This window comes from Cynocephalus volans, chromosome 5 (assembly GCF_027409185.1).
Source record: "Cynocephalus volans isolate mCynVol1 chromosome 5, mCynVol1.pri, whole genome shotgun sequence".
Taxonomy (NCBI): Eukaryota; Metazoa; Chordata; class Mammalia; order Dermoptera; family Cynocephalidae; genus Cynocephalus; species Cynocephalus volans.
This window is the reverse complement of record NC_084464.1, coordinates 75,763,472-75,788,249: the sequence shown is the minus strand read 5'-3', so window position 1 is coordinate 75,788,249 and position 24,778 is coordinate 75,763,472. Positions and strand designations below refer to the sequence as shown.

The window sequence follows — 24,778 nt, the reverse complement described above, 5'->3', positions numbered from 1 at the left end:
AACATCTGTAAGTATGTAAGACTAAGCTATGTACTCCTTTTAAACATGTAAATGTGAAACATAATTTTGAAAATGGAAGAGAACATTAGCACAACATTCAAGAAAATTGTTAACTCTGGGGTGGGGGATGGGATAGGGTGAACCACAGAGGCAGATTCTCAGGGGAGAATGATGTCTCGTTCTCATCTTGAGTTCTGGGCACATTGGTGTTCCAGTTATAACTGTGATTCATAACCATCATCTATGTTGCATATATTATTTTGTAGGTATAAAACAGTACATTGAAAAATTTTAAAGATTCCAGCCTGACAAATTAACCCTGATGGTAACTTGTAGGGAAGGGACTTATTGGCAATTGTGCCACTTAACTACTCCTGGTTCAATCAACTATGGGCAGGAAGGAGGTGAGGGGATAATGCAACCTATTACAGCTGATGTGAACTTTGAGCTCCACCATAGCAGGTTTGAAGGGAGCAGTTTCCAGGGATGCCTGACTCTACTGCAGGTGTTCAAGACTCCAGAGATTTGGATTCCAGGAGAGGCCATGAAATGGCCTTTCATGAATAGTCTTGGGTGAGTTATTTAAGCTTCACTGTAAATTAGGTATAAGTAATGGGTATCTTGAAGGGTTGTTCTGAAAATCATATGTTGTAAAAACATTTAGCACATGGTAGGCACTTAATAAATGCTGCCTTACTTTTCAGGTTCAAGTTTAAGGGATAAGTAACAGTTCATTCTGTTCAGTTTTATGCCAGTTTGATGGATACATAACAACTGCTTCAGCTCACATAGGATAAAATGCAGTTGAGAAGTACTACATTCGTCAAGCTTCTACTTTTATGGCTATCAATGTGGGCCCATGTCACTCATCTCCTGTGACAAGGTACAATGTTGTTAAGGCCATAGCATCGTAATAGGCTCTGAGACACAAATCAGTAATGCTTTTCTCAAGTGCCATTTTCCTCCTCATGTCACACTGGTGCTGCTATCAATTGTTATGGAGTGCTGGGGAGAAAAGACACCATAAAGCATAAAGAATCAAATGGAAGACTCTAAATTCAATATTGAATAAATGGGCATCCATTATTAAGGTTCTCAATAAAATTCATGTATTTAAAGATTCTCAAAAGCACAGTAGTTGACTCTGCATGCAATGTGGAGATAGAAACTCTTATCTAAAGGCTAGATGAAAGCTGGAAACAGTATTACAACCAGAATTATAGAAGCAGGTAGACTTTGAAACTAATTTTTATTGGAAGACCTGCTACTCATGTGACATAGCATATTTAAAATCAGAATATGATACAAAATAATGTTATTTGTTAAATTTTTAATCCATTAATTAATTCTTTGCCCCAGCTTCAACTGACTGCCTCTTTTCCCCTAGCAATGGCAACAGCTGTCTCCAGCTGATAGCTTTGTTTTGTGCTTTCAGTATTTTTGTGTTCAGTAATACAGATTACTTTGGTATAAGGAGATTAACATGATTATTTTAGAAACATCGAATGCTGTAATTCTGATAAGGGATGTTTGAAAGACCATAATAAAGACACAGAAGAAGAGACTAAATTCAATGATTGAAATCAACTTTTCTAAGATTATATAACCCCACAAAAACAAATAAATAAAAAGACTTATCTATTAGAGCTAAATGTGTTTTATTTAAACCAATTTTTATAATAGTGAATGTTTATACAGCTCTTATCATATGCTAGACACTGTCCTAAATACTTTATGCATGATAACACCTTTAATCTTCCCAAAAAACCTATGAGGTAAGTACTATTAATCATCCCATTATGCAAATAAATAAACTGAGGCACAGAGAAGTTAAATGATGTACCAAGTAGTATTCCAGCTAGTCAGTGACAGAGCTGGGATTTGAACTCAGGGAGTCTGGCTTCAAAATCACATTCACAATTTTACAATATTCCCTCTCCATTCTAAGATACCATTGTTGAATGTATTTCATATTAGGCTTTAATCAAAATCATTTATTTATATACTAGAATGTGTGTAAAGATGAGGTCTTGTATTTCGAAATTTTAATTCTAGCAATTCAAACTTTTGACAATTTCAACATGTTTTGTATGCATTATTTAAATTATTAGGGAAATATGAGCATGCATGTGTTTAGTAACACCATGGAGATAAACCAAAAGTTTATACACACACTATCAAAGATGCATTTAGAAAGATATCATACCATTTTTGTTATCCTCCAAACCAAGGGCTGCTACTAGCATTTAGTTTAAGTTGGTGAGCTTCAAGAATGCTAAACATTCTGCTATTGCAAGACAGAATGTCCCACATGGCAAAGAATTGTCTTACCCCAAATACCAATAGCGTCCCACTGAGAATGACTGAACTGCTGCATACTTCCCTTTAAATTAATGTCTACATTTTCCAAAATGAGCTGGCCCATTTTGTGGAAAAGCTGGCACAGAAGAAGTTATTATAAGATACACTGACATCAAGATATGTAATATGCAAAAATAAAGACTATCAAAAAAAGAAGGCTGTTTGAATTCATTTAGGAGGAATATTAAATCATTCCAATTTACTCTAACTTAGAAAGTAGTTGGAGTGAGCTGGCCCATTGAGTTTGTTCTCTATGCATTCAAACAGAATATTTCTGAAGTTATAATCCCCATCATGGCTTGACTTTAATTCAAATTGAAATAGCCATTATAATACCCTTCATTCCCTAAGAATGCGTACCTGTGCTTATTGAAAGTCAGAGCCGACTGTCATAAATGCTGAATTACTTTAGTTTGCAGAGTCAGTTTGTTTTAGCATTGAAAAATAGGCAATGGCATGTGGTATGGTTTATTGGGAAAATCAAACATTTCAGTCAAATATTCAGGGTTAAATGTTGACTTTAGTATTTTCTAAAAATTGCTTAATTTTCCAAGCCTCTATTTTTTGCTTCTTAAAATAGAGATGCTATCACTCCCCGCTCTAACTAGCCCATAAAGCTGGGCGAGGATTGAATATCAAATTCCTCATGACAACAGTTTGTGAACTATAAAACAATATTACCACCACCACCACCAGCAATAGTGTAATAACAGAGCATTTGATTCTTTATTTCTAGTGACAGTAGTGGAGAAAGAATTTTCATTACTTTTCCTGATTTCTCCTTAGTCATGACTTCTGAGTATCTTCTGCAAAATTATAGAAAGAAAAATAACATCATCTACATATTAATCAAGTAACTAAGTGAAAAAAGTTAATGTGCTCTGTCATGCTTTATGGTGTACTTAATGAGCTACATTAAACAATTACAGTGCTAAAGAAATGGCACCCCTGCGATTCGGGCATGCAAAGTACTCCTTTGGGATCCTTCCTGAGCAGAAAAGGTCAAACTCTCCACTCAGCCGTGGGCTCTCTCAGCAGGTTGGTGGTATTCAGGTTTGGAACTCATACAGTGTCTGCCAGAGGGCGGGGGCATGTAGTAGCATGTATATATCAATTAATTAGTTCTAAAAAGCCAAATTACCTTACTTTCAGACAACGTGAGAAAAATTTCCAAATCTCTAAATTGATGTGAATATATTTCAGGTTCTAACCTCTTAAATCTCCTTCTAGTTTTATTCAAATGTTTGGAAAAATCCTTTCTCTGTTTCTCTATTTCAATTCTAACATTATCTATACGAACTTCTAAAAATCTTTGTTTTGCTCCACTATCCCAGGAAGCTCACACACATGTAGTTTGGTTATCTTTTGCAACACCATAGTTAATTTCTTTCAACACTCCTATATTTCTCATAAGTTAACAACCTTCCCAGAAAGAATGGTCAAAATGTTGGACTGTTTTTGAGTTTTCACTCCAATCAAATGATATATTTCATCTCTTCAATATCACTTGCTATACCCTCCCTTCCACTTCTGTTATCCTAGTTTTGGCTGAAATTACTTACATTATATAACAACTGCTCAGTTTTTCCAGACTAACATTCAGCAAGTAGTTATTGAGAACTTTCCCCAAACATTTACTATGTACTAGGGATTCCAAGACATGAGGTCTTTGCTTTGATGGAGAGCTCATAGAAAAAACAAGCAAAGGCCCAAATTCTATCCATTTCAGAACATGCTATAAAATGAGTCTTCATTTAAAAACATTGTGGACCAAGTCCCCCCACCCTTGTTCAGAGGAGGAAGGACAAACATCCTCACATCAGCACTTTCCATACTCTTGCTCCAGGTGTGTCCCAGTTTTGTTTTCCCCACGGTGCCTTATATGTATCAGGAACTCAAACAACTTGAATGAATGCTTGAAATCTCATGCTTTTCAAGTTTATAATCTTAATAATCTTTTTGTGTAAAACCATAGGACATTATAGTGACGGGGACTTTAGAATCTATTCTAAGTCCATCACTTTAGAGACTCAGAGAAGTAATTTGCTTAGCTAGTGACAGAACTAGGACACAAACTGGGTCCTGTCTTTCTACTCCAGAACTCTTAACACTGCACCAGATACCTCCAGTGACAGTCATGGGAAGGTGAATCAGATGCTGTATTTAAACATATCGGCCAACAGTTGTGACATTCAGTGTCCTGACATACTGCAGGTGGTGGAGAAGATGCAAAGACTCCTCTAACTACTAGCCATTGGTGCTAGTGCCCATTCTCTGATGTAGAAAAATCACTTCAAAGGGGGGAAGAACAAGAATAAAAGTCACATTAAAGATATGAATGGGGCTTCTTAGGAAGTAAGCAAGAGAGTAGAGCTGTGGGGGTCAGAGCCTATCCATGGCTAACCACCAGTGTTAGCATCTGGGGTATTTCTCTTTTGGAGGAACCCCCTCAGGTATTCTTTTTACTTTGTCCACAGGCCCCAAGGATTAGTCTTTAGCCTCCCTTCCAACTGTAAAGATCTACTGCATGCAAGATGGGTTTCATAATACTTATAGGGAACTGGGAAACTGAATATTGCTTCATGTAGCATTTTCTTATTCTCTTATCCATAAAGCAAGTTGTGTGGCCTTTCAGGTCTTTTCCAAAATTTACGCAAGTTAGAAAAGAAAACTGAGGGAAAAAATAATTCTCATTTTGGACACTTCCCCCAGTAAAGTTAGTATATCTACAGTAAATGGTGAGTTTGATGACTTGAAATAAGATTACATTTCAGAGGAAATCCCAGATTTGGGCTATTCTTCTAATTTCATCCTAAGAATTGGAGTGAAGTTCTGGGGGAATAACTGAGCTGAGGGGAAGGGAAGGAGATGTCTGGATTTGAGGATATCACAGGCGGTAGTACCCCCGAGGCCGAGGGACCAGTGCCGTGGAGGGAAGCAACACAGACTCGCAGTTCCCTTTTTCTGCTTCCCTTTCTCCTCATCACGGCAGTCCTCCCAATACAGACTCCTCACCAGACAGAGATCTGAGGTGAGATGAAAAGTGAACCCTGGGTCAGAGCACAGGACCCAGCAGAATATATGTAAGATGAAAAAAGGCAGAGAAAGGAAGACTAGAAAAAATGCAAGCCAGAAACAGCAAGGAAGGAAGGGCTGCTAAGGATAAGCACAAGTACAAAGTGCATAAAGCTGAAAAACTACCTGTCATGAAGTAGAAACACTGGACCTCTACTGAGCCATGTAAGAAAACCTCCTTGATTCTTAACTTTGTGTGATTGTGGATACTTCTGCCAAGGATGGTCAAATCTTAATAGCATTAGACCGGATATTTCGGTGGCAAAATGTAAATAGAATAGTAGAAAAAAGAGAGTTAGGCTTACATCTTGTCCATTAAGACCAGCAAGACCACGATCTCCTTTTTCTCCTTGTTCACCCTAGAAAGAAACAATTTATATGGTGAAAAATGTTCTATTTGAAAACCTTTACTAAGAAAAAACAGAGGAGTTACATCATTTGGGTATTTATAACAATGTGATTACTTTGCTAATCCCTTGGAAGAAACATTTATTAAAAAACAATTCTGGGTCCTAAAACCAAAGAGAAGTTTAAAGGTTCAAAGAAAAGCTGCATAAAAATGATTAAATTGTAGAAAAAGAACAAGGATTATTTATTTTCTTCTATAAGCAACAAAGAACTTTCTGAAGGAAAATCTGGTAATATATATTAGGGATCTTAAATCTGTTCAATTCAATTAGCCCAGTGATTTTTGTTCTAAAAATGTATCCTAAGGAGATTAACAGAGATGAAAAATTTTAGGCAATAATAAGGAACTGGTTAAATAAATTATGGTATATAGAAAACAATAAATCGACTATGATACAGCTATTAAAATCATGTTTATAAATTTTATTTTATACTATAAAATTCTCTTGATATGAAAAGTAAGATACAATTAATGAATTGACAAATTCAGTGGATAAATGTTAACCAATATCCATTTTTATTATTTTAAAGTTACAAATGTTCACGATGGACGCTAATATCATTGTGGATGACACATATCCATAGTGACATGTATCTTTGTTTGGTTGCAATCTGAAAGGTGTATACTTTTATTGGCACACCCTGAATATCTATAGTATAATCCAATTTTTCAAAAGTGTCTGTCTATCCATCTAGGTACCTACCCACCTGGATATCCACCTATCTACATGTCTTGTACATAATACTGAGACAAAACAAACCAGAACAATAAAAGTGGTTTATCTATGCATTCTGTGATGTGGATGATTATTTTCTTCACTTTATTCTTAGTGATTTTCAATTTTTTTTAGCAATAAACATGCATTATCTATATAACCAGTAAAGTGTTTAAAAATAAAGAATACGCTACATATAGAAAACTCAACCAAGTCTATCACAGTGTGTGTGTTTTTATGTGGGCAGTAATAGTAATCTCTGTTTTGTGCCACTAAGGTGACTTATTCTCTTCGTTATATTTTCTGTTATTCTTCTTTCATTTTTTTCTACAATGAACATTATTACTTTTATTTGCGGGGGGGAAAGCAAGCTCCCAATTTAAAGAGATAATACATTAAGTACTCTGCAAGCAGAAACACGTGCACATTCCTAATCATCTAAGGATATGTATTGCTATATTGAAAATGCAGGAAATGAAGTAAAATTAACTTGACCACTGTATTATAAGAAATATGTATAATATATAGGACAAATAAAAGTGCATGGAAACACATTCAGTGAAATAGGTGCAAGTTAGTAAAGCTGAGGATTTAAAACTGAAAATGGAGGAGTTACTCTAGAGCTGTATTGTTCAATATAGTAGTCACTAGCCACGTGTGGTGATTTAAATTTAAATTAGTTAAAATTAAATAAAATTTAACATTCAGTTCCTCAGTAGCCCTAGCCACATTTCAAAGTGCTCAGCAGTGCCTATCCTATTGGACTGTGTAGATTACACATCTCCATCATCACAGAAAATTCCATTGGACATTGCTGATGTAGACGATGTTATATATGACAGAAAGCAAAAGAACAATTAAGATTCTCAGAAATACACAGAAGAAAATATCTTTCTAGTAAGGAATTAGAAAAATACAGTGTTTAGATGTTGACATAAAATGTGTTCAGCACAAGCTAATAGAATGAACTAAAATTTTTGACACAAGAATAAAATATAATTCTATGAATATCAACATTAACTTTCAGAACAGAACTAAAAATGAATAGTCTTTATTAAAAAATAATAATTCTAATAATTCTCATAGATGAAAAATACAAGGCACCTCTATCTACTAAAGAGATGTGTGCCTACAAGGAAATTTGCAAGCTTGACAGTGGTAATATAAGTTCAATAAAAATAATACAGAGAGCAGAGTTGATATTCTGGTTTATGCCGTATGGCAAGAGGAGGAGAGGTGTGGCAGAGGACTAAAGAAGAAGCATACTGTGTCAAATTGATCCCTAGCAAAAATTGCAATGAATTTTTAAAAGTATAGTTTTTAATCTAAAAAGAAAATACAGGTCACTGTGATCAAATCAAGTTTATAAAAAGTTATTTACTTTATTATTATCATTTTTACCAAACAATTCTATAATATTTCCTATGTGCTTGGCACTGCTTTAAGCATCTTCAAATTCTATGAAAATATAAGAAACAGAGAAAATAAGATGATTAGTACCCTAATTTTACAGATCAGGAAACTAAAGACAGAGGTTAAGCAAGTTGTCCAAGATCACGCAGCTTATAAGGAGGCAGAACCCTGATTTAACCGAGACAGTGGGTGCAGAGTCTGTGCTCTAAAACAATGGAGCTTACTTGTGTTTTAAACCAGGGACAACCAAAAATACAGTGTTTCTGGATTTCTTCAAAACAGGAGGCAAAGTATCTCAAAATTCCCTTCAGGGTAGGAAATAGATATATAGGCTGGGTAACATTACCATTAATGAGTATGTAACTAGCAGAGGAATGGTATCCAATGAGTATCTATCTATCTATCTATCTATCTATCTATCTATCTATCTATCTATCTATCTATCTATCTATCATCTATCTATCTATCTATCAATCATCTATCTATCTATCTATCTATCTATCTATCTATCTATCTATCAATCATCTATCTATCTATCTATCTATCTATCTATCTATCTATCTATCTATCTATCTATCTATCTATCTATCTATCTATCTTGGCATTACTGACAATTCTCTGCTGTGGGGGCCGTCCTGTAAATTGTAGAATGTTCAGCATCATTCTTGACCTCTACTCACTAGAGGCCAATAGCTCCCCTCTCCCCCAGCTCTTTACTCCCAGTCCTAGCAAATAAAAATGTCTGCAGACATTGCCAAATGTCCCTAGAGGGCAAAATTGCCTCCAGTTGAGAACCACTGATATATATATATATATATATATATATATATATATATATATATATATATATATATATATAATGAATATATATGTAATGGATTCATGATATGAAATAGTAGACTGAAATAATGTGATAAAAGAAACAACATGAAATTGCTTAGAAATAAATGTGCAATGTTTCATTTACATTAATTCTGGATGAATTAAAGAGCTGACTTAAAAATAGATATATTAAGGTACAAGAAGAAAATATAGGTGAACATAGCTCAGAGCTTGTGGTGGGTAAGGCATCTCTAAGCATGAACAGCCACAACAAATTTGTAAGAAAAAATAATATTTTTGGCATAATATTAGTTATAACCTTGTTAGGCTAAAATACTATGAACTAAAGGCAAATGGGAAAAATATCACAGGGTGGCTTAGTAGTTAAAATAATTAATGTGCAAGGAGTTTTTATCATTCATAAGATGAATAATATTTCAACTGGTAATTGGGCAAAGGACACATCAAGTGATTCATCACAAGAAATACAAAAAAAAAAAAAGCTAGATGACAATTAGTAATATGTTAACTGATGTTAGTTAATCAGGCTATATGAGGGTTTGTGGAAAGAAAAGAAGTTTGTATAAAAATAGAATTAACAGATAATACAAATCTTTTTATAAACTTTCTGAAGTATCCTCGTATACTGGGACTAGATGAGCTCTAAAGCTTCTCCATTTTAAATTCTATCATGCTTTGAAACAAAAGCAACGGGAGTTCTATATCCAGAAGGAAAATATATATATTCAAGTGTTGCATATTTAATAAATCCCAAACAATAGAGAGCTGACAATAGTAACCAGCTGGTCCTTTTTTCTCCACTGAGAAGAAAATGAGTAAAACAAAACTGCAGCATTAAAGATTTAAAGAAAACTTACTTGACATCAGAGGTTGTTAGAGAGTAGAATGTGTTTAGATTGTTTCTCGGTGTTTGGATAAGTTCAAAAGAAAAAAGATTCAAAAACAAAACCAACAGAACATCTCTGGAGATTTCTTTGAAAACAAAATAAATCATTCAAGTCTGATGGAAACTTAAATGCAATCCTAACAAAAGTAAAGAGGATATATGGGAATTGCATTACAATTAAGATTGTCCCAATACCCATTCTTTGATGAAACTAATTTCAAAACTGTACCAAAATTTAATGTCCTTCCAAACAAAATTGCAATGCCTTGGCATGCAAAATATTACCTTCAGCTAAGTAGTGAAACCCTTTTACAGAGTTTGAGTTTAATCCATTATAACCCATAATGCAGATAATTATTAAAATTACTAATATTTCAATAGAGACTAGCAATAATATAATAGTTATTATTCTATACACATTACTATATTCCAGGCTCTGTGCTAAGCACTTTACATAGTAAGGACTTCTTTTAATTCTCACAGTAATCACACGAGGTGGATATTCTCATTCCCATTTACTGATGATAAATCAATAGCTCAGAGGATATAAGTGACTTTTATATGGTGAAAGAATTCCTTCTATTATCCCAAATTATTTGCTCATTTACTTTGACTGCATAAGGACTTTCATTCATCCAGTTTAATTTCACCTTGTACCATGTGCCCTAGGCCTACTTCAGTTTTCAGCTGAAGCTGTGGTGGACAGTTCCTATGGAGTCTTGGTTGTCAATATTTCACTTCAAGCTCAATCCTCCCCTATATCTTCAGTGTTCTGCTTTTGAAATTTTTCTGAAGCCAGGGAGTTTGTTTAGCCTCGGCAAGGCAGCCTGGAAGAGTGGGGGGAGTTAATGCTCCTGGAAGTAATTCTCCACCGAAGGCAGACAGGAGTTAGTGGATTAATGTATCATCTTTCTGTCCCATAGAGGGACAATTCCAAGGTACGTTCTACAAGGTTCCTCAGAAGGGTCCAACAAGATTCAGTCTCACATGTCCCCAGTAATAAGTGGCTCAAAAATGCTTCCTTTAATTAGCTTTTTCTTGTTTCCTGACTTATTCTTCCCATTCCCTTACTTCTATATCTTGAGATACCTCTCAAATAAATGACTTGTCCTCAAGTCATTGTATCAGACATTGTTTCAAGGGAATCCAAATGAAGACAATGCCTGTCAGCTCCCAATATCTGCATTTTTGTCCATAAACATGATCTGTCACTTCAACTGCTCTTTTCCCACTACTCCCAACATCCTTGCTCTACTGTATTTCTGATGGAGACAACCTCAGTGAATCCAACTTGCAATCTTCTCTCTTGTTCCTAGGCCACTAACTGTTCCCAGAGAAAATTATACAGCTGGGCAGACTGGTACCATTACAGATTCATGATCACTAACCTCATCCTAAGTCCTTAAACCATGCTATTCCTGTCAAAACCTTGGTATTATGACTTCTGCTCTTACTCTCAGATAATGTTGCTTCCTACAGAGAAAATAGAGGCTGTCCCACAAACCTTCCCTTACTGCCATGAAATCTATAAATTTACATGAGGGGACTTCAAAACATTCATGAAAAATGGAATTAAAAGATAAAAATAAAAAATATAAATTTTATTTCCCGATGTAAGCTCCATCAAGTTCCAGACACTTTTGTAAGTGATGATACCAGCCATCCCTAAAGAACTGAGGGCCCTAGGAATTTAACCATGTCAATGCAAACATTTTTACATTATGAACTGAAGAAAAATGGGTGGTTTTTAAAGATTTTTTAAAATTAGGAAACAAAAAAAGGTAGAAGGAACCAAATCGGGACAGTAGGGTGAATGCCTAACGATTTCCCATTAAAACTATAAGGAAATTATCGTTATTTGATGAGAGGAATGAGCAGGAACATTGTCGTGGTGGAGAAGAACTTTCTGGTGAAGTTTCCCAGGCATTTTTCTGCTAACGCTTTGGCTAACTTTCTCCTAACACTCTCACAAGCAGATGTTATTGTTCTTTGGCCCTCCAGAAAGTCAACAAACAAATGTTTGACCATCCCCAATACCTTGAGCATGCCATGACCTTTGTTCTTCCAAGAAATGCTTCAGGATCTTGATCCCACTTTAAAATTTCCATTGAAAGCTCTGCTCTTGCCTGCAGCTGATCTGGGCACAACAGTTTCGACACCCATCAAGATGAAAGTTTGCTTAACTTTAATTTTTTCAGTTAAAATTTGCTCCTAGAATATGATGTGGCTTTTTTTTTTTGTAATGTTATTTTTAGAGTTCTAAAAAATTTTAACAGCCTTATTGAGGAATAATCAACATACAAGAAATTCACATACCTAACGTATACAATTTGATAAATTTTGATATATGTATATACCCATGAAACCATCACAATAATTAAAACAACAAACATTCTCATGTTTGTTTGTTTTGTTTAGTTTTTCTACATTTCCTTAATGACTAATTATGTTGAGCAACTTCCATGTGTTTATTTGAAATCCATATGTCTTCTTGGACTGTCTAGTCCAATCATTTACTCATTTTTTTTAAATGAATTTTTTGTTTACAGTTATTTATATATTCTGGATAATACTTTTTTATCATATATGAAATTTGCAAATATTTTCTCTCAGTCTGTGGCTTGTCTTTTCATTCCCTTAGCAGTGACTTTAAAAGAAAAAACATTTTTAAATTTGATAAATTCTAATTTATCATTTTTTTCTTTTATTTATCGTCCTTTAGTGTCATAGCTAAGAAATAAAGATTTTTTTTTTTTAGACTTAAGATTTATTTATTTATTTATTTATTTTTAATTTTATTTTGTCGATATACATTGTGGCTGATTATTGCTCCCCATCACCAAAACCTCCCTCCCTTCTCCCTCCCCCCTCCCCCCCAACAATGTCCTTTCTGTTTGCTTGTCGTATCAACTTCAAGTAATTGTGGTTGTTATATCTTCTTCCCCCCCCCCCCGGTTTGTGTGTGTGTGTGTGTGTGTGTGTGTGTGTGTGTTTGTGTGAATTTATATATTAATTTTTAGCTCCCACCAATAAGTGAGAACATGTGGTATTTCTCTTTCTGTGCCTGACTTGTTTCACTTAATATAATTCTCTCAAGGTCCATCCATGTTGTTGCAAATGGCAGTATTTCATTCGCTTTTATAGCTGAGTAGTATTCCATTGTGTAGATGTACCACATTTTCCGTATCCACTCATCTGATGATGGACATTTGGGCTGGTTCCAACTCTTGGCTATTGTAAAGAGTGCTGTGATGAACATTGGGGAACAGGTATCCCTTCGACTTGATGATTTCCATTCCTCTGGGTATATTCCCAACAGTGGGATAGCTGGGTAGTATGGTAGATCTATCTGCAATTGTTTGAGGAACCTCCATACCATTTTCCATAGAGGCTGCACCATTTTGCAGTCCCACCAACAATGTATGAGAGTTCCTTTTTCTCCGCAACCTCGCCAGCATTTATCGTTCATAGTCTTTTGGATTTTAGCCATCCTAACTGGGGTTAGATGGTATCTCAATGTGATTTTGATTTGCATTTCCCGGATGCTGAGTGATGTTGAGCATTTTTTCATATGTCTGTTGGCCATTTGTATATCTTCCTTAGAGAAATGCCTACTTAGCTCTTTTGCCCATTTTTTAATTGGGTTGCTTGTTTTCTTCTTGTAAAGTTGTTTGAGTTCCTTATATATTCTGGATATTAATCCTTTGTCAGATGTATATTTTGCAAATATTTTCTCCCACTCTGTTGGTTGTCTTTTAACTCTTTTAATTGTTTCTTTTGCTGTGCAGAACCTTTTTAGTTTGATATAATCCCATTTGTTTATTTTTCCTTTGGTTGCCCATGCTTTTGGGGTCGTATTCATGAAGTCTGTGCCCAGTCCTATTTCCTGAAGTGTTTCTCCTATGTTTTCTTTAAGAAGTTTTATTGTTTCAGGGTGTATATTTAAATCCTTAATCCATTTTGAGTTGATTTTAGTATACAGTGAGAGGTATGGATCTAGTTTCATTCTCCTGCATATGGATATCCAGTTCTCCCAGCGCCATTTGCTGAAGAGGCAGTCCCTTCCCCAGTGAATAGGCTTGGTGCCTTTGTCAAAGATCAGATGGAAGTAAGTGTGTGGGTTGATTTCTGGATTCTCTATTCTATTCCATTGGTCAGTGTGTCTGTTTTTATGCCAGTACCATACTGTTTTGGTTATTATAGCTTTGTAGTATAGCTTAAAGTCAGGTAGTGTTATGCCTCCAGCTTTATTTTTTTTGCTCAAGAAATAAAGATTTTTAATGCAAAGTCACAAAGATTTTATTCTGTGTTTTCTTTTAGAAATTTTATAGTTTTGGTTTTTACATTTATTTCTGTTATCCATTTTAAATTAATATGATGTGGTAGGTATAAATTAACATTCTTTTCTTTCTTTTTTTGGAAATGAATATCCAATTGTTTCAACAGTTCTATTAAAAAATCCATTATAAATGCTGAATTGTTTTTGTAAGTCCGTTGAAAATCAGTTGTCTACATATGTAGAGATATGTGTGTATGCATATATATATGTATGAGTTTATTTCTGGACTCCATTCTTTTCTGTTGGTCTGTTTGTAAACATTAATGCCACACTTTCTTGATTACTTCATCTTTAAAATAAATGTTGAAATTAGGTACTATTAATCCTTAGTCTTTGAGTTTTTATTTTTTTTAAGTCATTTGGCTTATAACCAGGTCACTTGCATTTTTATATGAACTTTAGATCAGTTTGTTGACATTTACAAAAATGCTTCAGATTTTCATTGATATTTCATTGAATCTATTGATTAATCTATTGATTAATATGTGTATAACTGCCATCTTAATAGTGGGTCTTCCTATCCATGAAAACATCTCTTCATTTATTTAGGACTTCTTAAATTGCTGTCAGCAGTGTTTCATAGTTTCCAATGCACAGATAATTCACTTGTTTTTTCTTTTAAATTAATGTCTAAGTATTTTATTCTTTCTGATGCTATTCTGATGCTAAAATTGTCTTCATAATTTTAGTTTTTGATTAATCGTTGCTAGTATATAGAAATAAAATTGTAATTTGTATACTGATTTTGATTCCTGCAACCTTTTTAAACTTGCTAATTAATTCTAGGTTTTTTTTTGTAGGTTTCTTTGTGTTTTTTATTAACAAGGTTATTCCCTCTAAGGGTAAAGATGAATATCTTTCAATTTATATGCCCTTAATTTCTTTTTCTTGCAGTATTGCACTGGTTAGCAGGGAGCCAGGGGAAGCTGAACCCAGCTGCAACCAGGTAAAGAGCACACCAAAAACACAATTTCCAGTTGCGTATCCCACCATAGCCACTGCAATTGCCATGGCTGCTGCAAAAACAGCTAGCCTCTATAGCAGCAGTCACAGCCACCATGCAGATGGCACACCAGACTCTCAACCTCAACTGCACTGACACAAGGAGAGGCTCCAGTGGAGACCTCCCCCAACCAAAAAAGGAAGAAGTCCTCTCTATCCACAAAGCACACTCCAGAGTAATAGAAGAAGCACCTACTTTACAATAACAGGGGAGGACTTGATCAAACCTGTCTCAGCACTGGACAGATCATCTAGGCAACAAACCAACAGAGGCACAGTTAATTTATCAGATGGAGAGAACAAATTTATGATTATTACAAGGGGGAGGGGCAGAGGAAAGCAGAGAGGGAGAGGGTGAAAGGGGGGGGTGGATAAGGGTCATAAAGAATAAGTATAATTTAAGTAACAATGAATATGCTAGTAAAAAATAAATTAAAAAAATTGGAATGATGCATTGAAAAAACATTTCTGGGAATGATTTAGTTAAATGGTACAGGCACCATTGCTGTAATAAAATATTACAGAATTGCAATGCCATTCTCATCCCCTGTTTACGACAAATATACCACACTGAAATAAAAAAAATAAAATAAAATCCCATCTGACAATCTCTGCCTTTTGACTAGAGTATTTATTCTGTTCACATTTAATGTAACTATTGGTATGGTGGATATCCATGTGCAGAAAAATGAACTTTGATCCATAAATTACATCCTATAAAAAATGAACTCAAATGGAAAATAGACACAAATGTAAAATCCAAAGCTATAAAGTTTCTAGAACAAAACATAGAAGAAACCTTTTGTGACACTGGGCTGGGTAAAGATTTCAATTTTGTTATTTGATTTCTATATGTCTCATGTCTTTTTTGTTTTTGTGTTCTTTTTGTATTCTCTATGTTTTTAATAAATATTTTTAGCAAACTATTTAAGTTTTCTCTTTCTCTTTGTCTTTTTTTTTTGATATTTTTTAAAAGTGGTTGTTTCAGCACTTACAACATCCGTCTTTAACTTATCACAATCTATTCCAGTTAATATTGACTTAATTTAAACTATGGAAAATTTCAGTTTAGCTCCAATTTCTCCCCTTTCTTTGTACTATTATTGTCATATACTGGGGACTCCAAAAAGTTCATGGAAAAATAGAATTGAAAGATAATATGAATTTTTCCATGAACTTTTGGGAGTACCCTTGTATATTTTATCCATATATTATAAACCTAACAGTGAAGTAGAACAATTATTGCTTTAAAAGTTGTATTTTTAATGGAAATTAGTAGAAGAAAAGGGAATACAAATGTGTAAATTTACATATCCATATATGACTATACATATGCAGAATCTTTTACATTGACCCATAAATTTACAAATTCCAGTGCTCTCAATTCCTTTCTGTGGATTCCAGTTACTGTCTGTTATCATTTATTTGTAGTCTGAGAAACTTCTTTGGAAATTCTTGTAGATCATGTCTGCTAGCAAAAAATTCATTCTATTTTTTGTTATTTGGGAATTGTCTGTCTTTGCCATCATTGTTGATAATTTCATTGGATATAGAATTCTTAGTTGACAGTTCTTTTTTTAAAATTTTCACTTTGAATATGTCATTCTACTGCCTTCTGGTCTCCACTGTTTCCAAAGAGACATTAGCCATTATTCTTATTGTGGCCCCATGTACGTGATGAATTGTTTTTCTCTTGGTGCCTTCAAGATTTACTGTTTATCTTTGGTTTTTAACAGTTTGACTATGATGTGTCTATATGTGGTTTTCTTTGTGTTTATCTGACTTGGGGTTTACTAAATTTTTTGGATCTGTAGATTAATATTTTTCATCAAATTAGAAGTTTTTGGCTCTTACTTCTGTCTTATTCATTTCTTTCTTCTCCTCTTGGGATTTCCATCACATATATGATGGTATGCATGATGTTGCCTCACTGCAAGCTCTCTGTGGCTCTGTTAATTTTTCTCTATTTTTTTTCTTTCTGTTTTTTGGATTGGATAATTTCAATTGATCTATACTCAAGTTCACTAATTTTTCCTTCTGCCACCTCAAATCTGCTGTTGAATTTAGCTAGTAAGTTTTTCATTTGGGTTACTATACTGTTAAACTCTAGAATTTCCATTTGGTTCTTTTTATAGTGTCTATTTCTCTATTGATTGAAATTTTCCATTTGTTGAGTACATGTCATCATATTTTCATTTAATTATTTGAACAGTTTTCTCTAATTCTTTGAACATAGTCTTAATATTTCTATAAAGTCTTTTCCTGTTAAAGGCATTATCTGGGACTCTGTCCCACTCAGAGTCAGTTTTTATTCATTGCTTTTTTTCCCCAAAAGTATGGGTCACATTTTCCTGTTTCCTTGTCTTGTCATTTTTGGATTCACTTGCTTGGACTTAAACTGTGGAGTCTGTCTCACATATGGTGAACAGACACTAATGTGTCTGTTCATCTTCCCCTCTAATTTTTATTTTTAAACTGGCTTTCTTGGGATCACTACTGTGTCCACATAGCTTAACCATTATCCAATGGTTTAGTTAGAACTGTGGTAACATCTGAAGTCTATAAGGCTTCTGGGTTGGAGAATGCATTCAGTGTTGTAGCCCTTTCCCAAGTCTTCTTGGGCTTTTTCTTTTTGCTGGATTTATTTGGCTTCCCCTGCATATGCACAGTTTTCCAGTCATCCTTCTACTCTTTCTACCCTGCTAGGCACTTTCTCTTTCTCTCTCTCTACGTGTGTGTGTGTATCAAATATCTATATATATGTGTGTGTGTGTATATATATATATGCTATAAAACAGGATATTTATCGTGAAATCTAGTTTCTTTCCTATTCCTTCTTCCCTTTAAGACAATGCACACACATACACACACACACTTATAAAATCAGTGCGAACTTTTCACAAAATGGATTTAGTATTGGGAATATCTGTTTTGTGTTATTCTCTGATCTATTGGAATAGAAGTAAATGTACTCAATATAGGAAATCAGAAATCATTATAACACAATTCTTTTTTGAATTATTGAGGCTTAAAGGTTTCAAATAAACTTATGTAATAGTCAGTTTTTCAGTAATATAAACCTTTAAGATATGTTAGTTTTCATTCATTATTAAGAACCAGTATGCTAAGAAATATCACTTAAAGCAAAACTCCTTTGCCTAAATGTTGTAAATTTAAAAATTAAAAACACATCTATGGTGTACCAGTAACTCATATGTATACGTTAGTTAAGCAAAGAAAGATACAAAACAGGACTTTTCCAAATAAAAAATTCTTTTCTAATTTACAGATACCTGTAGCTTCGTCTTAATATAGCTTACAGTAGATACTAATTTAATGTTTTGTTGTTGTCATTGATGATGATGATGATAAAGTGTCTAACTGATTATTTCTCCAACAGCCAAATATATACTAAGGAACCTGCTTGGTTTTCAAAAATGACCAAACCAAAGCATAAAGCTCTAATTGCGATCTAGTAAACTGAGCCTACTGCTTGGAAAAAGGAAGTCTGATTCTAATCACAAGTCTGCCTCCGTAGCTGTCTGAATCGATATAAGCCTTTTCCATTATTGGCCTTTGGGATTTTTAAGTGATAAAAGCAAATAACTCCTAAACCTACCTAAACGGTATTGTTGCAATGCTGAGAAAAAATAATTTACAGAGTAAGATGCTATATTATGAATCATACTCACCTAGATTTTTAAAATGATGACCTCATAAGGCTACAAGGATGAATGGAGAAAAAGTTTGAGACAAATTTGTGATGAGAGACCAGTGCCCCTGCTTGTCAAACAGGCACTCTCAAAGAGAATTTGTCTTGATAAAAACCTATTTTATCACAAACTACATGTAATTCTTTTAACTAAATCGATCAGAGCCAAGATTACTCACTTAACTGCATTTGTGACATAAACCTAATTAAAGTCTTTCTCCAAGGGGAGAAATAACAAAATAACTTCTATAAAATCAGCTTATATAAGTTTCCTTTAGTAACAACAAATGCAGATATCTTAATAATTATAGATTGTAAATTTAATTTGGTTCATATCTTGTATGTGAAGGACAGATTTTCTTTCAAGAAATACTTTCACTGACGTATCACAATGTCCAAGATCTAGTTGGTAGTCCATCACTTTGAATAATTTTAAAGATAAAAATATCAGTATAATTAAAGAATTTAGATGGAGCTCAAAATAGAAAGACAAAATTTTTGCTTTGATTTGCTAACTTACCCATGGAGTACTTCTGCTTAATCAAACAGATGGTTTTATTTAAATTCAAGCCACCTCTTATCAAGTTTCCCTAGTTTTGGCTACCCAGTAAACTTGGCTAGTTACTAATTAAGCTATCCAATTGACATTTGTATAGACAGTCTAGAATTCAAGACTTGTCTTAGAAAGCTAAACTTTTAGGCAGTAGTCATTTACATTTGCTAATGTAGTCTCAGAATTTCCAGGCTTCTTAGAAAGTGATTTTATGGTACAGGGCTAAGGTAGACATGCACAGAACTGTTGCTATAACTTCTACAGATACTAACACATGTCAGTAGACGATTGCATCCATAGAAATAGTCCCAATGTAACACGTTGGCAAGACAGCATATCATAGCCCACGCCTCTCACTTTGCTTAAAATTGTGGTTACTATGTTATAAATGACAAATGATAATAGGCAAGTAATATTTCAGATTAGCTGAGTCTTAATGGAGAGACAGAGAGAGCAAAAAAATTTGATTTTAAAAAAGTGAGAAGCAACATAGCAATAATAAATCCTGGTTAGTGAGATATGACGAGAGTGCCTCTTTGGGGAAGCCAGGCCTAAGGTGATAGATAGGCCATGGTCAGGGTATAGCAGGCTTTCAGGTGTGCTAATACAGGCCCATCATCAAAATCATTAGCCTGTTCTGCCTCTGCTCAGATGCAGATAGGAAGGGGCACACAGTAGGTCTCCCACAAATGTTTCCTGAGAGAAACAGCATCAGAAAGAATTTTGAGTAAAATAATGGCATTTGAAATGACAGTCTTTCAGGCTGATTTGGAACTGGTGCCACATCTAGAATGAATTTTCAAAACTGCCAAATTATCTGTGCACTAGTATGATAATCTCCAAATTACAGCAATGTCTGCAATGATATTTCAGGCCCTTTCCAAAATTTTCCATTCCATTTCATTTTGCTGATGAGGAAAGGAGATGAAATTTTATACTCATCTGGGAGAGACAATTCAGTCTGTCACAGCTGTTGCCTGGGAAGCCATGATAAATGACAGATCTGGAAGGAAACTCTCCACAATCATCGTGGGCAAATTTCAACTAGGTCCAATGACTCTTGCTCTCATTGCTGTCTCTAACTTGTTCCTTGTTTAGTCAGGATGCATGGATTTGAGAGTGTTTTTCTTTGCTTGTATAGGCACTAAAGCTTCCACAAACTCTTCTACATGTTCTCATTCAATTAGAGTTAGCAAGATAAAAAATTTAACATCGGTAAAATCACAACTTTTCTGATCTTCACTTCCCTTTTCAATAAAATTGATCTAATACTATCATCTATTTTTTACCATTATTTTGAGCTACTGCTGTGAAAGGTGTTTACAACTGCCTGTAAATGTTATTTATTTTGTCAAAATTGAAACATGTAATGTATTAATGTAATTTTATAAACCTGATAATGGTACTGTAGCTATATAAGAGAATGTCCCTCCTCTTAGAAAATACACACTGAAGTATTTAAGGGTAAAGGGCCATGATTTAAGTAACTTATTCTCAAACCATATAGAAAAAAGTTATGTGTGTGAATATATGTGTGTATGTGTGTGTGTATAGCTAGATAGATAGATAGATAGATAGATAGATAGATAGATAGATAGATAAATAGATAAATAGAGAGAGAACGAATGATCCACTATATAAAGAATATATGGGTGTTTTCTGTGCTATTTTTGTTTGAAAACTTTTTGTAAATTTGAAATTATTTCCAAATATTAAGTTTAAAAAGATTATTTTGTTGGTATTATAAATTTTAACTCATTGAACCTTAACTGAGGAAATTCATCCGATTATGCACACAAGACCAGAAAACGTCTTAAACTTATATTCTCAAACCCCATGATAAGCAAGATTATTCCCATTAAATCCTTGAAAGGTTTATATAGTTATAAGTCCACTTAACTAGTACAGTGTTAAGTAATCAAAGAAATTGATTGCATACTGATTTTATATAAGGCCTTATGCCAAGCACTGGGGATATAAAGACTCGGTGTTGCTATGGGGAAGCCCAACCTCTGATAATTGCCAATGGAACCTACAACATTCACAGGGGTGCAGGGGTAAGGAAAGTACTGCTGATAGTTGTGGTCAAGGAGCCTCTATGTTGTAGGCAAAAGCTAGGTCAGCCTTTGAAGTATGATTAGAACTTAAATAATGTGTAGGAGCCTGGAATATGTTGTCCTAACAGATAGAGTGGAAGCTGTCAAAGATGCATGGTTCAAGTTGAAGGGACTCAGAGCTAACTGGGAGAGGTGTGTACTGATCCATATTGAGACAATTGGAGGATCAATAAGAACACCTGCAATGAATTAAAAAAGGTTCCTAACACTAAAAAACAAACAAAATGAAATATAATTGGTAACCATCTGAAGATGCTAGAGGACAAACTCATTATTTTGAAAAATGATATATAAATGGGAAGAATCAAACATTTACCAAGACTTTCTTTCATGATATATACCACTGGGTAATCAGAGAATAGATGAGGGAAAATTTCCTCCTTATAGAAATATCCCAGTTAATAAATGTAGAGGGAATAAAATTAAAATATCACCATTTTGCAACCCTAAATGAATTAATGGGTCTGGGTGTTGATGATCAATGGCTGCTATCAGCACAAAAGGAGAGATCTCCAAACATTACATGGCTCCTGGTAAAAGAACATGATGCAAGTTATAAAGTAATCTTGCCAAAAACATTGCACCTAAATCTTATCTAACTATCCTTTAAATGAAATGCAGAAAAGAGAGGAACATATTAAATTAGACTATGGAGATTCAATCAGCAAATTTAGACTGTGGAAAATTCTTCAGGACAAGGAACCATGATTCTTTGAAAAACAATGTAATGATAAACAAACAACAAAATGACAGAGATAGAGAGGCCCATTACAGATTAATAGACACATAAAAGCACAGCAACCAACTGGAACATGTGGACCTTATTTGGATTCTGACTAAAGCAAGTTGTTAAAAAAATATTTATAGTTTTATGATACTGTTGGAAATCTGAACACTAGATGACTAATGATATGAAGAAATTTTTTAAAAAAAATTTAAGTGTGATAATGATATAGTGGTTATATTTTTAAAAAGCTCTTATCATTTGGAGATACATACTGAACTGTTTATAGATGAAGCATATGCTGTCTGGGATTGCTTCAAAGTAACACAGAATGAGGTCTACCTAAAATAAGATTGGCTGTGAGGCCGGCTGATGTGTACATAGGTGTTCATTATCCTATTCTATATACGAAGCTACTTCAAAAAGCTCATGGAACGTTTCATATCATCTTCCAATTCTATTTTTCCACGAACTTTTGGAAGTACCCTCATACTTTTGTGTTTGTTTGAAATTGTCCATAATAACAACTTCTTTATTATGCCTAAGTACAGGTGATTTATTTTATGTGAAGATGAGTGAAGGTTATTTCACATGCCCACGAATATAGAGATATGCCATTTATACACACTCATTATTAAACTTTTTATACCTATATAAGAATTTGCTAAATAAGGTAAAGACAAAAATGAAGGCAAAAATCACTCCTTCACAATTGATGTATACTATTTATATAAGATCTTCCATGCATGAGGCACTATTCTGAGAGCTATAACTCATTTCCCTCATCACTGCACCATGGGTTAGGTACTGCTATTTCCCCCACTTTATTGATGTGGAAACTAGAGAAAGGTAAAGTCTTTTGAAATATTTAATAAGTGGCAAAGTCAGGGTTTGAACTTAGGCAGTCTTTAGGACTGGCTCTTAAACTTTAGTCTATACCTAATTTTGTAGCTAATTACTGAACAAGTTCACATGTTTCAGTATGATCTAGATCAAAAGAAATGGGGGAAGGCTATTCCAGAACGAGGGAAAGGTAAAAGTGAAGGCATAAATATAAGCAACCAGCAAATTACTTGGTTTGGGTGAAACACAAGATTCTAACCCCTCCCCCCAATTCTATGAAATGAAGTTGGAAAGACAGACAGGATTACATTGTGGGAGACCATGAATGGCAATTTAGGGTGTCTGGACATCTTGTAGCCACTGGGGAGGCACTGATTCTTTTTGAGCAGAATTTTGGCATTGCACTTTTTGGAGATTAATGGAATTAGGCTTGTAGAAAAAATTACTGGGGCAAAAGATTCGAGGCAGGTAATTCAGTTAGGAGGCTACTCCAACAAATCTAGGCAAAGGCAAAGAAGGCTGGAACCTAGAAGAATGGCATAGACATGAAACAGAACAACTATGAGAAATGAGATGCAACAGAAAGACACAAGAGAAAGAAGAGTTAATAAAGATTACAGGGTGCAGGCCTGGTGCAGGCCTGGCCCACGCCTGGGAGGTGGGTGATGTTTTCCCCACAAATGGAAAGGAGCAAATGCAGGGAGAGAAGCAGGTATGAGAGAAGAGGAAGGGCTTTGTTTTGGACACACTGAACCGAAGTAATAAATAGGACATCCGGGAAAATGCGTTTAATAGTTAGTTGGGCAAAGTGGACCAAACTCCAGAAAAGAACTCGGATTTAGGGTACAGATTTGGGAAGCACCCTCCTGAGAGGTGATGGTGGAACTGATAAGGCTGAGGCTGCAGAGGGAGAAAGGGGAGGCGGTTTGTTTTAAATCTTCAATAGTACTATGAGTCCCTTACATGAATGTTACTTTTTATTTCTTTTTATTCCCCCAGACATCTAGCACAGAACTCAGTAAACTTTCTTGTCTGCTTCATGAAGAGGTGTAAGAGGTGCAAGGAGTCTTTTCATCAGCACTGTGTGGCTCTCCCAAATGATGCTAGTAGCGCATTTGTTCATCACTAGTGAGGATAGTTTGTTTTCTTACTTTCTCATCTGGGAGCTAACTAATAGGGAAAGGCCACATTTCAGAAGTAAACTTAAGGTGGAGAATGGAAGATGCTTTTCAGATAATTCACACATAAAATTCTACTTTAGACGGAATCATCTTTGGCCTATATTACTCTAATAGTGGTGGTGTCATGATTCACTATATTACTTTTAGTCAAGTCTAGCCAATGTGAGAAGTATAGGAAGTGACATGAACATTTTTTTTCTGCCTTTGGTGTAATAAACCACTGATAATGCTGCAGTTAATTGAGAATAAACCTATAGGAATGGGAAAAGAAAATGGTCATCACACTTCACTTCTGCCTATTAAATCATTTCTAATTTAATTTTTAAAGTTTCATTAAAAACTAAAAAAACCCCCAAACCCAAACAAAACAAAAAACAAAAAAAGATGTTTCGTACAGCAGGGCCAATAGCAAACCATTTTTGAGTCTTTTCCAAAACCTGTATGAGTTAGATTATTTAAAGTTTTAAGGATTCAAGTAATTATCTTTTTTACATACTGAGTTTATTCCACCCATGTCAGAACTAGATGTTCATTCTTAATTTCGAGCTTTTTACATTTTCCATTTACTGCAAACCTGGGTTGAGAATGCCCACTACTTGAGTAGA

General features: G+C 34.5%; 1 protein-coding gene across 1 annotated transcript in view; it reads right to left on the bottom strand.

Moving 5' to 3' along the window:
* Positions 1-24,778, bottom strand: part of COL19A1 (collagen type XIX alpha 1 chain) — a 354,677-nt gene that overhangs the window by 206,606 nt on the left and 123,293 nt on the right. Inside the window, exon 11 of the mRNA XM_063098322.1 lies at positions 5,742-5,795. Coding sequence (XP_062954392.1) covers positions 5,742-5,795 — 54 coding nt within the window. The remainder of the gene's footprint in view (positions 1-5,741; positions 5,796-24,778) is intronic.